This window comes from Perca flavescens, chromosome 22 (genome assembly GCF_004354835.1).
Source record: "Perca flavescens isolate YP-PL-M2 chromosome 22, PFLA_1.0, whole genome shotgun sequence".
Lineage (NCBI taxonomy): Eukaryota > Metazoa > Chordata > Actinopteri > Perciformes > Percidae > Perca > Perca flavescens.
Genome location: NC_041352.1, coordinates 1,200,467 through 1,217,235, shown reverse-complemented (window position 1 = coordinate 1,217,235; position 16,769 = coordinate 1,200,467). Strand labels below are relative to the sequence as shown.

At 40.4% G+C, this 16,769-nt stretch overlaps 1 protein-coding gene across 1 annotated transcript in view; it reads left to right on the top strand.

Annotated features, from left to right (window-relative positions):
- si:dkey-225n22.4 (collagen alpha-1(XXI) chain) overlaps positions 1–16,769 on the top strand; it is a 65,024-nt gene that overhangs the window by 32,227 nt on the left and 16,028 nt on the right. Inside the window, exons 18-23 of the mRNA XM_028569955.1 lie at positions 3,529–3,535; positions 6,215–6,259; positions 6,359–6,412; positions 11,327–11,380; positions 13,777–13,830; positions 16,512–16,583. Coding sequence (XP_028425756.1) covers positions 3,529–3,535; positions 6,215–6,259; positions 6,359–6,412; positions 11,327–11,380; positions 13,777–13,830; positions 16,512–16,583 — 286 coding nt within the window. The remainder of the gene's footprint in view (positions 1–3,528; positions 3,536–6,214; positions 6,260–6,358; positions 6,413–11,326; positions 11,381–13,776; positions 13,831–16,511; positions 16,584–16,769) is intronic.

The following is a 16,769-nucleotide window of genomic DNA, read 5'->3' as shown; positions in this document are numbered from 1 at the left end:
TGTTATAGATCCTGATGAATGCAGAGGCAGACTGCTTACAAAACACAATTCCTGTTAACTCAGCATTCTGTAGATATAACAAGCAACTTGTTTTTAAATGGTCCCATAAAGATTTCAAGGACAGAGTAATCAGGACGTAAACATGAGAGCTTGGATTCATTGTCACTTTTACACAGTGTTGTCTGCTAGTAAACTCACTGCCCACACACACACACACACACACACACACACACACACACACACACATGCAAGGGCAATGAGAAGTCAGGCTCAATTAACTGCCGAAAGAAATTAATTAATATGCCAAATGTTCTATTTTTTGCAGTCCATGCTTTCTTATTAGGTCGTTATGACTAACTAACTATCCATACTGGATGCAGCATGGTTTGTAAAAAAAATCAGTTAAACCTAATAGAAGAATTTGACCTTATTTTTTCATAGAAAAACAACATATCTGGATATCCTGTGATGTTTGTTTTAAAATCCACATTTATCATAACTGTGGCCATGAGAGGCCATTGGAAATGCTGTCATATTTAAGGGACCTTACAACTATTTGAAATCATAACTGAATGAATGTTATGCCATCTTTATGTACTCTAAATGTTCACACTTTTACATCCTGTGTCTGTTAAGTATCAGAGTGGTTAACTCATTGCTGTTGCACGCCCCAACCACGCGTTTTATAAGAGGTTGTGTCTAAAGCAAAGCACACGTATAGATGTGCACAAACACACAAACTAGGGGACTTGTTTTTCTGTCTTTTCTAATTACACAGCTTTCAGTACTGATATCCAGACACCCAGTTTGTCTGGATGTAGGTTGCACATGCTGTATAAAATACAGTGGAGACCCATGTCAACATGTGCATGTGAACACACACAGACCTTCATAGGTCCACAGTAGCAGACAGCGTGGCGTGCAGAGCAGCTTCCCACTGCATCCCAAAACCCAACCCTCCCTTCCCAATCAAGCTGATGTTTGCATGGAATGCTGGGAAACAAAAACTGTGAATGCAGGCTTTATGATTGTAAATAGTTTTACTATATGCCATTGTCCCGCTTGTTATTGCCTTGTAACAGAGGCTACATTAAACTGTCTCTGTGTTCATCATGTTTGATCATCAAATGTAGACACAACCAGGCAAACAATGCCTATATGTATGTAGTCACAAATGCATCCCTGAATGAAGGATGATGAGCAAAGCTGAAATGATCTAAACAAATATTGTAATACTGTATTATAATATGGATTTGTTTGCCTCTCTACAAGCTGGGTTAGAGCTGATGTCTTTAAAGTGCTCATATGCTTTATTGTGTTATATATCTTTTTTGTGCACATTATAGGTTTACAAAGTGAAAAAGCCCAAAGTCCCCCAAAGGGACTTACCATCTCCAACAGAAAACACTGTTCACAAACTTCTCCAAACAGCTCTATTGTAGTCCAGCCTTTACTTCAGAGACAAACGTCGTCACTTTGGAACACACGTTATAATGCTCGCCTAGCTGCTAGCATGGCACGCCCTCATACTCTGCTTCTGACTGGCTAGTAGTCCCTACCTAGGTACTGTCAGGGCACGCCCTCATACTCTGCTTCTGACTGGCTAGTAGTCCCTACCTAGGTACTGTCAGGGCACGCCCTCATACTCTGCTTCTGACTGGCTAGTAGTCCTTACCTAGGTACTGTCAGGGTGTGCCCTCATACTCTGCTTCTGACTGGCTAGTAGTCCTACTGTCAGGACACACCCTCATACTCTGCTTCTGACTGGCTAGTAGTCCTGACCTAGGTACTGTCAGGGTGCGCCCTCATACTCTGCTCCTGACTCTGTAGCTAAAACAGAGAGCTCAACACACAGGGTGAAAAGAGGAGCTGCAGCAATGTGCAGTACAACAAATATATGGTGTTTTTGAAAATTAAACCATGTAAACCTATTCTGGTACAACCTCTAAATACAATTATGAACCTATGAGCATAATATGAGCACTTTAAGTATGAGAGGATGGCCAGACACATTTAATATCTGGTATACTATATGGAATGATGATATGATGGCAAGTGATGCTCAGAGGTTTTGTACCTACTTCTTTTTTTTTCATTTCAAAAAAAGAAAGAAACAAAGCTAGGGGCTTTTTGTGTGCTACAATTTGTGCTAAGCTAGGCTTAACATGTTCTGGTCCTATCTTTGTCCTAAATGCACAGAGATATTGATAGAAGACAGCTAGAAGCCCAGTCATCCCTCATTGTGCCAGGCTGAGGGAGGAACAAAGCAGCAATATAGGCACAAGAGCTCCAGTGCACACCTGTAATGTCCAGATTGACTCAATCTTGTTTTTGTTCAAACTTCTTTGGGCAAACAAGGGGTGCACCGCCGCTATGGGTCTTCTAATCTGATTTTGGATTAGATGAAAAAAAGGTGCAGGCAATTTATTGAAATGTCACACTAGAGGCCCAGTCACATTAGCATTTAAAACAATCACTGTGTTCGAAATCACTCCCTTGTCCACTTATTCACTCCCTATATGTTAGACAATCAAAAGTTTACTTTAAATCCAACAGTGCATTGAGGGCACTACTTCTTTCATCCCATTTGGGTGTTTTTTGAAGAGACTATATACAGTATCATTCAAAAATTCGCACTCAGAATTCATACATTAAAATAAAATGCTGTCCAGTAAAAACAATGCACTATATAATAAACAGGGAGTGCTTCATCACTGTGACACTGTAAGTGAAAGTTTGAGACAATATTCATTAATTTTGATAGCATCGTGAAAATCTGTGGATCCGCTCGTAGAGGTGAAGTAAATGGGCCATGTTATTCCAAATTTGCAGAACTCTAAAGTGAATGTATTTACCATTGCCCAATAAGTAAGTCCTGCATTCAAAATTGTACTGAAGTAAAAGTACAAAAGTGTTGGCATCAAAGTACCAAAAATAAAAGTACTCATTATGTAGAATGACTCATTTCACAATCATGTAGGTCTATATTATATTACTAAATTATAATTATTGATGCATTCATGTTTTCATCACTTTAATGTTGTAGCTGATATTTGTTTTATGTAGCTTAATCTATAATATTACATCATATTGATTTGGTTGGCTTATATTTTGTATTAATATCCTACTTTGTAAATCTGCAAAGTAACTAGAGCTGTCAAAGTGGAGTGGAGTAAAAAAAAATATATATATATAAGCCATATTTAACAATGGTGTGCTAAATGGTGTGCCAAATTGATCGTTATTTGAAACTGGAATTCAACTTGTAAGCAGCAAATAATGATACACGTTTAAAGCTTGTTAGACTGACTTTACGACATATAGGACTAAATGCCTTGGGCTTGGTTGGGTTCTGTTGTGTGAATTGTTTTAGACTTGATGGCATTTGGTATTACAGTATTTTCCTATGACATTAGTCCAGCGCAGCTGTTGTTTAGTCCCAAATTGAAAGTCTTCTTTGTTACTTTCTCCTCTCCCTACCTCATCTGTCGTCCTACCCTCTCCTGTTCTGCCCTCTGTTCACCTCAGGGTGAAGGTATGACGCTGTCTCGATAACCGGGATCTGCTAAAGACAGATCATGTATCCCCATCCATCCACAGACTTGCGGGTATGCTGATGAGAGATGGATGAGTAAGACAAATGTTACGATGCAGGGCCCGCGTCACTCTAATGTGAATTATTATCACCCTGATCGGTGCTCATGTTTTCTCCAGAGAAACGGATGCATCTCATATTTCAATCACTTTCACCATCACCACCAAATACCTTCTCTTTGGAACCTAAAAAGGCACAGAACTTGAATCAGTTTAGTTTTAATCCCAGTCAATCCACAATGAAATCTAATGTTCATATATGGATATCACCTTGCCATGATCTGACAAACCATTTGGATTGAATTAAAATGGTCTATTTGGCTTTTCTAAGATTAAAATGTGACATTGACTGATATCTTTGACAAACAGACTCAGAGAGGAAGACAGAGTACACAGGAAGTTGTCGTGATGTTAGAGAAAAAGCCCCGATGTTGTTACTGAGGTAAAGCCACCGTGTCAGACACCCACTGATATCCGGATCTATCAGACTACTTTAAACCCAGAGCATATCACTTATTTTACTTTATCGCACATACACACACAGCAAGCTTATCTGTAGTGGAATGATCAGTGCAGGTTCACATAGTCTGAACCCAAAGCACTTTGATCCTCCAGTATGATCCATTTGGATTTGTATGACAGGGAGGGAGACTAACAGAGCCACTTTTCCAAAGCCTTTAACTTTTCCTAGATCATAGTCTAACATCTGTTAGCTGATGCATTAGATGACAGGACATAGCATACTGTAACCCCTATTCATATTTACTTAATGAACTTATATCAGTACCATCTCCTGTGTTTAAAGACAGCTTCCAAATTGTGGGGATCTACTTGCCAAGACACATAAAAAGTAACAGACACTTCTCTTAACATTGGTGCACATAATTGGACATTTCCATCAATCTGTTTGAGGATTTCAAATTTTAAAAGAAAGATATTAAAAGAAACACCAGCAATTTAAAAAAGCATTTAGATATTACCGAAAATAGCTTTTTAATCATTAAAAAGCACATACAATACTGTGACAGAAAAAAACTTTCTTCAAATTTCAAATAAATAAATTGTGGAACCTTCTTTGCATCCATTATATCCTGCAGCAGAAAGCACAAAAACCTGTACTGTCACACAACGCCACACTGTATGGTTCCATGTCTGTCTATCAGCCTTGTTTTACAGCCCACTCAGTTGCCTTTAGTTTTCAGAAGTGTGTAACCTCTAATAGCATGTCTTGAAATAGGCCATGTGCATATCAATTGTCTGTTGGCTAGACAATGGTAACTGTAGGAAGATGGACACATTTACACATACAGTAGACACAGAGCAACATTCATTTGGAGTCGGCCAACAATATTCACCCTTCTTTTTTGCTCGGTTTTGGGTTCCACCAGCTCCTAAGGGAAATATCTTTCTCTTTAGCTGCTGAACACTCCACTATGTTCACCAGCTAGTCTAGAGATCTTTAACTGAAAACAGCTACAGTTGGAAATTAGTTTAATGAGAGAATAGATAATAGTAGAGTCGTCATTAGTAAGTCGATCATGAGGTGAGATTCTTTTGTCTGCTGTTTGCAAGGTTAAAGTGCTCATTTGTAACTTTCAATTTGTGTTGATTCCAGAGGCTCCTTTGGACAACCACATTTCATAATCCGAAGTTAGTTTATGAATTAAATAGACATATTACATACCTGAGGGCCAATTCGGAGTCGGTGTTAAATCATTTACAATCCGGTAATTGTCTCCGTCTGTTGAAAGCCCGACCGAGTGTGACTCAGGTTTCGCAAGTTGTCTTTCACTTTCTTTTTTAGCTTTTAGCAGTTCTTTGTTTATTTCCTTTTCTGTGCTGGTCCTGCCCCAGTATCAGCCATAACTACAGCAGATAACTTATACAATTAAATTAAAATACAATTAGGCCTATATAAAGAAATCTCCTACCAGCTTTTACCTGCATACTCACTTAGGCAGGCTTTTCCGGGCCGAAATCTGTAACCCGTCAGAATGTGTGCTCTGTAGCGCCATCTACCTGCCGAAAATCATTTTGTGTTTTGCGTTCTTTTCACTGTTAGTCTTGTTTGCTGTTACAGGTAATTTATGATCATCAGATGGAACATTACACAGTTTCAGAAACATTTAAAAGTTACATATAGTCACTTTAAGAATAAGATGACAAGCTTACGTAAGGCCAGCATTGGTGAAAAGACCAAAAAGAGCTCAGAATAATGAAAAGTTTGTAAATCTACAGTACAGTTTCAAGGCAACTGAGCAAACATGATTATGAAGACTGTGTTAAATGTTTGAACGCTCCAGAACAAGCAAGTAGGTGGACCTTGGACAAGATGGCAACCATAGCTATATACTTCCAGTGTTGACACTGTGTGCATCCAGCAGAGGTTCAATGATTGGACTTAGGTGTGAACACACATGGTCACAGAGACCACTGAATGTTTAATGGTCTATCAATGTTGTATTCAAATGAGGAATGTTGCATACCACAGCATTTTACAGCATCTTACAGTGCATTTAAATATTCAGAATAAAGGTAAAATACATCAATTAGGCTGAAAACTTGACACAGTGTCACAATAATAATAATCTTTGTCAAACCCTTACTGTGTCGTCTACAGGGTGTCCAGGGACCTCCTGGCGAAGCTGGCCCAAAGGGACATCAGGTAAAACGTGATCTGACTGAAAGGAACTTGTCAGAATAGTTGGTGAAATAAATGAATTCCCTTCAGTTGTTTATTTTCTGTTCTTGAATGTATTTTTAGGGAGAGCGAGGCTTGCCTGGGCCACAAGGACCACCTGGACTAAATGGAACTCTGGTTGGTACAACATCATCACTTTTCAGTTTTTCTTCAACATGCTGAAATGATTCAGTGATGATTCCCAGTATTTGTACCTCATTTGTTTCAGCAAACACAATTGCTGCATGGGTTCACGTCACCTGTTACTGCACTAGTGAGTGTCGGGGCACGTTAGGGACAGCATGTACATTCGATGCATTAAGGTCTCAGTATGCTTCAAACTAAGTGCTTTTCAGATTATCAAACAGCTTTTCAAACCCCCTTCTGAATGAGGAATACATAGTTTTTGTAACTCTATGAAAGCCCACTTAGTGTAGCAAGTGTCCATGTGTGCAAAGGTGTTAAAATGAAGCACGGCTTGAACTTTCCTTTCAATGTCTCTCTTTAAAAAAAAAAAAATTGTACTGTTACTTCTGTCACATTTTGTGTATACAACCGAATAAACACTATGAAATAGGGAAAAGCTGTCAGAAAGTGAGCATTTGGAACAGCTATAAACACTTTGGCTCTTAGACACGGCCTATTAAGTCCATTAGGGACATCCTACGACCTAGTTTGTTGGAAGCATATTGAGGTCTTTACTCCTGCACAGTGAAGCTCTTTCCCGGAAGGTGAAAAGAAGCAGCTGGCCACATGGAGGTAGCACATGTCTCTCAGTAGTGCAGTATATAGGGAATTTGGTATTCCAAACTGGGAGAAAACTGTAGAGGAACCCTCTGCCCAAAACAAATCTTGAGTAATTAAAGGCTATTGACGATTGTCCCAATTGGCAGTGGAAGAGGGACATTTGGTCAAATGTTACCTTGTCCAAGAAACCTAGAAGAGGCCCATGCAGTCAGCTCACAAAGGCTTGCCAAGACTGATCATGGTACTGATCCTGCATGCCTACTTGGCCCACATTTAATCCTTATGGGATCAAAACATATACAGCATATTCCAAATTGTGAAAATGTGAAAACAAGGTCCACCTGTTTTCACATTTGTCTTTGAGCAATGTAGCCTTAGCTCCAAGACTACAATTCACATTACTGTCTCTGCAGTGGGCTCATAATGGGATCATTAATTTAGCCCAGGCGCCATATGAGTCCATTTGATTTACTTTGCAATGCCATTAAGGCGGTGATTGGCTGTTAATTTAGAACTAGAAGTCAAATGAGTGTGTGTGGGTTTACGGCTGTACACACAGTCAGGGCACCCCCCTCTGGTAAACAAGATTACACACAGCCAGATGCAATTACATCAGAGCACTGTGAATACACAGACCACCATGGTGATCATTGGACAATATGTCTGTATCTCCGCCACCCTCTCGTGGTCAAAGTGTGACATTACAGATAGATGAGAGGATACTGACATTTACTTTAACATACATTAAAGGACACATTTGGATGGCCATGGATTTACATATAAAACAGAAACTAAGATCTAAGTGCACAGAGGTCACCTTTCCACTAGTCTATATCCTTCGTGTTCCACTTCCAGGATTGCTCCGGTGCTACAGGAAATTCCGCATGTCTTTTCTGTTACCTTCCTCTTCCTTTGTGTTGGCGTTCTAACCTCTGGTGGATTTGTGAGGACTATGGTTAACTGCTCCTCAGATCTCTGCAGGGTAAATCCAGACAGCTAGCTAGACTATCTGTCCAATCTGAGTTTTTGCAGCAGCTCTGTGGGGAGTTTATCACCACCCATTACGATTCTTATTGGTTTAAAGAAATGCCATTAAACCAGAGCACGTTTTCCTACCATCCTTGAATGCTATGTGGAGTAGCCAGACCCTCCTTCAGCGTGCTTTGGAGGAAGGTCTGGCAAAGCGAGACTACCTTTCCACAACCACAAGCTTCATATTTTTGTCTTCAACCCCCTCTTTCTATTCCTGTCAGAACACTGCTATGACATTCTGCCTGCAGTGGGTGGTTCTCTGACTTATCTGACACCCATTAAGACACAGACACATATAGAGTCAGGAGGAGGAAGTAGGATGAGCCACCCCTTGTATCTAGGCAACCACAATTAATAACCATACATAAATGTCAAACTAACTGTTTGACAGTTAGTTTGACAGTTAGTTTGACTGAAAGACCATGGCTGGGTCAAACTAACTGTCAAACAGTTAGTTTGACCCAGCCATGGTCTTTCATATGTACATACTCATGGTTAACATTACATTGCATTGTATGTATTGTAAATTGTTTCTTATTGCTTTAACTTGTGTATTTTATTTTCCTATATTGTGTTTCCGCAGCAAACTATTAAGTTTAAAAATGGATTGTGTTAACGTACCAACTGAAAGGGCGTAAAATGTTCAGATGCAAATGCATCTACCACGCATATATTTCAACCCTTAATCTTTGAAACCTTTCGTTTCTAAATGATATATGTACTATTATATATGTAACATGTGACCAAGAAGGTCTACATACACATGGTTCGACCCAACTGTGAACCCCAGGTTGAGCCATCAATTACGTCAAGGTGTACAAATTATTTACAATATTTACAACACAAACCTCCATATCAATTCGATATCAGTTACATATGGCGTTTTTCCATTACATGGTACCTGCTCGACTCGCCTCGACTCTACTCGACTCTACTCACCTCGACTCGCTGTGCGTCCGTTTTACATTGCAGATTTTAGTATCGCCTCAGCATGGCTGGTCGTCATAGCGACTGCCGTGGGCGTGGCTTAGTAGCTTGCTTTTCCCATTGACATATCCCCGACGCATTTCCTGGTTCTCCGTCTCCGTAAACAACATATCAAAGAGATAGTTCACGTGTACTGCTCCAGATTTCCCACCGTGGTCACATATATATGACTCTAGAGTCGCTACTCGCTGCGGAGATAATCGCCGTCACTCTCTCACTTCTCCCTCGCTCACTAGCTCCCCACACACACACATACGGCGACTCGACACACACACATCACACATGCACACACCAGCGCACCAGTATAACCATCAGGCCACTTGTATGCTACGGAGAAAGCTCTGCGTGGAGCCTCCAGCAGCAAAAAAACACCGCTGGCTAAACTATTTAAAAATGCCGTCTCTCGCTAGCAATGCAGTGATCAGTGACGCTTCTTTCCGACCAATCAGAAGCCTGCAGGGTTTCACGTCACCTTCTCGGCTCGCCTCAGCTCGCTTGGAACCTCGACTGAGCAGGTACTAAAAAACTTACCTGTTAGCAGGTACCAGGTACTTTTTTTCGTAATGGAAAACCAAAAAAGGCGAGTAGAGTCGAGGCGAGGCGAGTAGGTACCATGTAATGGAAAAGCACCAATATACATCAATAGAGTGCAATCAAATACCTCAAAGAAACAAGACCCTCTGAATACACTGATCACAGGAAAAACCATAGCAAATTACTATGAACCCATAAAGCAAACAGGCCTATGTCAAATGATAAAGTAGCAAATAAACAAACATTACACTAAAATGAAGGATTAAGCAGACACAAAACAGTATTAATTTTGGGAACAGGGCCTAGTGAAAAGGGAGAAAGGCAGCCTTTTCACAAGTGGTTATCCAATCTTAGCTTAGCAACCGTACCTTGACAGAGCACTCCTGTCAGGCTTTCGACTTCTCCACATGTTGAATCTGTGTACATGTGGATTAGGGTACGAGAGATACCCTGTATACAAAGAGGAACAGGGTGATCCCTTTTTTGCCTTTGAAAATAAAAATTTGGAGTGTTACATTTGGCACCTTTATAATGTGGTCATGTGGTGTGGCATGTGAGAATGGAAAGCCTGACAGGTTTAGCTAATGGAAGGTTGATAAAAGGCCTTCAGCTGGGATTCACACCTGATTGGAATTAGGTGAAGTCTATATAAGGAAGACCCCTATTCAGTGTGTGGGTGCCTTTATTCTTAATAGAGTTTTTGCGGATGATCCTGATATATATATATATATATATATATATATATATATATATACACTACCGGTCAGAAATTTCCATTCCACTCCATTATAGACAGAATACCAGCTGAGATCAGTAGCATTGTTTTTTTAACCAGGGCAGCAGTTTTCAGATTACATTATGTGCTTACATAACTGCAAAAGCGTTCGCCGATGTTTTCTCAGTTAGACTTTTAAAATGATTTTAGATTAGTAAACAGCATGTTACTTTGGAACATTGGATGAATGGTAGCTGATAATGGGCAATTTAGATATTGCATTAAAGATCAGCCACCCACTCAGATCAGCTGGTATTCTGTCTATAATGGAGTGGAATGGAAATTTCTAACTGACCCCAAACTTTTGACCGGTAGTGTATGTATATATATATATATATATATATATATATATATTGGGATGTACATACACTACTCAAACAAATATTTTATACATTTTGAATTGGAATTGGTATTCATATTAGGGGCATTCTAGGAGCTGAATCAACAAAAGAAACAACAAATATACCGATTTGGGCAACAATAGTACATTGATAATGATACTCAGATTTTTATGGTTTGGCTTTTTTTTATTGAAAATATTACCTTTTTTCTCTTACAGTCAAACAGATTACTGGAAAGTATATTTATTTGTGTGTGTGTGTTTCTCTGGTGAAGGCATGTGGGAAGATAGAGCTGGGCTCTTGATACAGCAGAATGCTCTGTTCAATATGCAAACTGGTGTGTGTTTGCGCACACAAAGTCAAAGTGCATGAATTTGTATGTGTGTGTGTATGTGTGTGTGTGTGTGTGTGTGTGTGTGTGTGTGTGTATGTGTGCGCCTGAGCCATCTCATTTCTCCCTCAGTCCCTCCTGACTAAGCCGTCACGCACTCTGTCACATTCAGCCCAAAGCACCGTTCCTGTCTCTTTTATCTCATTCTCTCTCTCTCTTTCTCCCTCTCATTCCTCTCCTCCCTTGTCCCTTTCCTGCCCTCCCTCTCCTTTCCCTTCTCTCCCCCAATTTCTCTCTCAATCCAGGGAATCCAGGGCCCCCGGGGGCCGCCCGGAGAGATTGGCCAAGATGGTCCCAAGGTCTGTGCGTTGAACGTTATAATTAGTTATTATGCTAATGGCTGCTGCTCCCCAGCCGCTCGGCTGTTCTCAGCCTGTTCTAATGCTTACCCTCCCTCCCTGTTATGTTGATGTTCCCGTAGAGAAAACTACATTTTGCTGAGAGGGAGGCAAATTGTAGGTGTTTCTAAATATGTGATATATGCTATTCTGCCAAGGACGGCTCATATTTGGACTGTTGATGTGTGTACACTTGTATTTCTCTCGTTCAAAGAACAAGTTTAAGTTTGACTCTTTTACACATTTATGCAAAGTGAGGGTAACAGTATTTTACATAATTGGGGGTTAGTTAGAGAACTAAAAGGGTACTCCAGTGATTCGTTATTGCCATCTTTTGTAAAGTTGGGAGATTTGCAAGAGACAAGTGAACAAGAATGGTCAAAATCAAAGAAGCAGAGACTGTAATATCTCGACTTATAGCCCCCAAAACTGCAACAATACCAAATAAACTAATCCTTATCTGTACAGTCAGTGGAGTGCCCCTTTTTGCAAAGACTAGCACAAGGGGCATTTTCATATTTCCCTGACCTTGAAATGCAGATTTCCTGTCCCTTTGGAATTTGTATAATCAGGGCACAGCATGCACGACATGCAGATGGCAGGAGAGTGAGTGAACGTTTGGAGTTTCATGCATATGAAGGTGAACATGTGGTCTTTGACAGTGTGCTGAGGAAGAGTGCTCGCAGGAAATGGCACCTGACAATTCAGTAAATCGATCAAAGCAAACATAAATAGATAAATAAACATACAGCCTAAATAAACATTTCTGATTTTACACACCCTAACACATGTTTGGGAACCTCCCTATCAGGCAGTGCTTAAAGTGCTCATATTACGCTTTTTGGCTTTTTCCCTTTCCTTTATTGTGTCATATATCTTTTTTGTGCACGTTATAGGTTTACAAAGTGAAAAAGCCCAAAGTCCCCCCCAAAGGGACTTACTCCAACAGAAAACACTGTTCACCAACTGCTCCAAACAGCTCTATTGTAGTCCAGCCTTTACTTCAGAGACAAATGTGGTCACTTTGGAACACACGTTATAATGCTCACCTAGCTGCTAGCATGGCACGCCCTCATACTCTGCTTCTGACTGGCTAGTAGTCCTTACCTAGGTACTGTCAGGGCACGCCCTCATACTCTACTTCTGACTGGCTAGTAGTCCTTACCTAGGTACTGTCAGGACACGCCTTCATACTCTGCTTCTGACTGGCTAGTAGTCCTTACCTAGCTACTGTCAGGGCACGCCCTCATACTCTGCTTCTGACTGGCTAGTAGTCCTTACCTAGGTACTGTCAGGGCACGCCCTCATACTCTGCTTCTGACTGGTTAGTAGTCCTTACCTAGGTACTGAGCATGTGCATGTGCAACAAAGATGGAACAGAAGTGTGATGCCTCACTCTGTAGCTAAAACAGAGAGCTCAACACACAGGGTGAAAAGAGGAGCTGCAGCAATGTGCAGTACGACAAAAATATGGTGTTTTTTTTCAAAGTTAAACTACATAAACCTATTCTGGTACAACCTCTAAATACAATTATGAACCTGAAAATGAGCATAATATGAGCACTTTAAAGTTTAATGCTCTTTTGCACTACTCCATCTGCACAAACTGTATATAGACTGTACTACCCTCAGTATTTTTACTTGGACTATTGTATTGTATTGCGTTACTGCCATACTACTTAGACATCACACTGCACAAACTGTTTATTGAACATATTTGACCTGTATTTTTGGTAGACTCTTGACTGCAGTATTTTGTACCTTTAAATTTAGCGTATTTAATGTTTAACGTTTGTGCTTTGTCTTGGCCAGGTCATCGTTGCAAATGACAATTTGTTCTCCATCAGCCTTACCTGGTTAAATAAAGGTTTAATAATAAATAAATAAAAAAGTAACAATTTAGCTTTATCATCATGCGATTGATTGAGTTCTACTGAAAGTGGACACTAGCCTGGGAACCAGACGAATCTGTAAGATCATGTTTTATTAGTTCTGGCAGATACGTCTGGTCCCCCTCTCGTTCAGACAGATTTTGAGCCAGCACTGTCATACCTCGTGTGACTGACACAGCTGTTTAACAAGGAAGAGAGCAGTAACGTGACTGGCTAAGAGCATAGTGATTAATCACCACATGCTGTGATTTATATTCCACTTCAGACAACATTTTGTGCATGCTGCCCTCTGCACAGCATGCAACTACACTCTGATATGCTCACACTGGTGGGTGTGCTGGTCTTTGTAATGGTTAAAATAGAGCCATATGATTTGTGTTTAGGAATGAGTGTACTTAACAGAAGGTCTTCAGAAGTATTGTCAGACAAATGTGGTGTGAGTGTGTGTGTGTGTGTTTTATTTAGGGGAAGGGTGGAGACCCAGGGGTCACTGGTCCTATTGGTCCACCAGGCCAGAAGGTGAGTAGAGCCGGAGATTATCGACCAGACATTAGATAATTATAGGCATTTACATCATACCTAGTGTCGCTAGATGATTGTTTTTTTTGACCAAAATGTCTGGTTTTAAGAGTTAGAGTGGGGATAAACAGCCGTTAGCCTAGCTTTCAGCAGGGGAAACAGCTAGTTTGGCTCCATCCAAAGTGAAAAAAAATCCATCTCCAGACACTTCTATAGCTCACTAATTAACTAACACGTATCTGAGAAACAGCCAGGGTGTCTGTTATTATTGTCCACAGTTAATATAATTAATTACATGCTTTGTAAATAATTAATTTGAATGAATCGCATACATCAATATTTGCCATGAGAACTTTTTCTAAATATTCAAATGGATTTTTGGTAGATGAGTGAACCCATCAATAGACATAGGGCTGGACCTGAATATCAGCTCAGTGTTGAGTGTGAGTGTCTTTGCATGAGAATCTGCATTGCATTTTGCTGTCATTGTCGGGTTTCTCTGCTTTCCTTTGATTTCTGATCTCTCTCTCTCTCTCTCTCTCTCTCTCACACACATACACACACACACAAACACACACACAAACACACACACACACACACACACAAAAGACTCTGCAGTCCGCAAACCTGTTCTCTCACTACCAGTATTACAAGTTTAAGATGAAAAAATGTGCATGCAGACTGAAATTCAGTATGCTGTTCTGTCTGGATTAGGCTCTGAGCAGAAGTCTTATACGGTGAAAACGCTGAAATACTGAATCCTATCCATCTCAGCCGAAAACGAAGAAATGTTGAGTTTTAACCAAGCAGTCTGATGTGTGTAGAGGTCTGTATGGCTATTGTAAGAGCCAATCCGTGCCCTTGTATAAATAGGAACCAATCTTTAGTTCCTCGGGTGCAACCTGGAAGCACATACAGTTTTTGGCTTTAAATGTAGAGGCTAAGCCCAATCTTTAAGCCCCTGAGGTGCTGTTCCAGGGGTAGAGTAATTGACGCATTTTTGACCTTTTTGATCAATGACAGTCCAAATCATATTTGCGTTTAAAGCCTTTGGTTCCATTTATTTCCATGATCTTAGTTGGGTTTCCAGACAAATCACTGCTTGTATGTATGCCTGTGTAGCATTGTGGTGTTGGTGTGCATGTGTGTGTGGTCAAAAACTGTATGTGCTTCCATGTTGCGTCCGAGGAACCAAAGATCGGTTCCTATTTACACCAAGGGCACTGATTGGCTCTTACTGTAACAACCTGCTGTCGCTGGCTGAGTCCTTCCCATGTCATGCTTGTTAAGCCCAGTGCAGGAATGAGCAACAGTTCTGTCATCTGCTTCCATCATGTTTACAGTGCTACGTACGTACATGCGGACGGATGTGTATTCAGTGATATACGGGGTTAAGGGGCATCATAGAGCCTGATTAATCTGCGTTTTTTTTTACTTTGACAACAACATATGTTTATGATACTTGGAGATTTTGTTCGGCAAGTTAATCTCCACAAAAGGAACACCACAGAAGTAAAAAGCCAACGTTTGCGACAGATTCTGCGTGTTTGGCAAAATGTTGTCCCATTTACCAAGTTGTTAGCAGCCGCCATTTTTAAATCTGAAAATGTGTATGTATTTTATGTTGGGAACAAAATGTGGAAATCGCTTAAGCTTGAGTTAATCACAGACTTTATTTCAGGCATCTGACAACAACAAAAAAAACATTCAACGTTTCAAAATTCCCTTTGGGGTTTTAGGACTGATTCCTGCAGCACTCTGTAAGACTTTAGAAATAATTCCAGCATCTAACTTGCAAGTTAATGCACGCTCCATTCCAGTTGGTGACATAATGCCTGTTGTTGCCCAGCGGCAAAAAGAAAACCATAGGCCAAAACTAAAGAAGAAGAGGAGGAAGCAGAATAACTGATAGTGTCATGGAAACACCTGCTGTAACAGATGATGATGAAGATAACATTATACCCCTTTGGCCATAAAGTTCATAACCAAAGTTTTTTTTACTTTGACTTCTAATAATTAAGTACTATCTAATCTAATATCAGACAATTACTTATGATACTTAAGTAAAGTAAATATCTGTAGATACTTGTACTTTTATTCAAGTATGACTTTCAAGTACTTCATACAAGACTGCTTTAGACAGAGCACCCTCTTTCTGGTCTTTATGCTAAGCTAGTCTAATCACAGTTGGTGCTCTAGCTCCGTAGCTGAGGCACATTGGTATACATCTTCTTATTTATCCCTCAGCAAGAAAGCACGTAAGTTTCAGTCCCAGTCGGAAACCCTCCAGAAACTCCTGAGTCACTTCAGAACCAAGTACAAGGTGTAGGGACCAGTACTGGTTCTCTTTTTTCCTCTCTCTCTAGCTGTGTCCCCACGTTGCTGTATTTGACACTCCACATACACTCTTGGCTACCATTGTCTGTTTGTTTTCATTCTACCAACCAGTTCTACTACTACTACTACTACTACTACTACTACTACTACTACTACCACTACTAGCTACACTTTTTCTGCTCCCTTGTTGGATTACAAACCAAGACAGGATGGTTCCAACTGTTTTCTAGAGAGAAATAAATGGCCAGTTTTAGGGGAATATCACAACACACTGTATGAACCCTGTCATTTTCTTAAATGCCAGCCATTGATTTCCAGACCACAGTAATATTTCACCTCTGCAGGGCTCAACAGGGGAGTCAGGTTTTCCAGGGCTGCCGGGTGCCATGGGGATGCCGGGGTTCAAAGGTCACAAGGTGAGAGTCAATTCATATAATAGCATACATGAAGCAATTAAAATAAATGACCTGGATGGTTTCGTTTGGACTTAATGAAGTCTACAAGTGGCAACAGAGGCAACGCTTTATGAATGATTTATAGCTTTGGCTGTCAGGATCACATTTACATGTACTGTATGTTGACAGCTTAACATAATGCATACG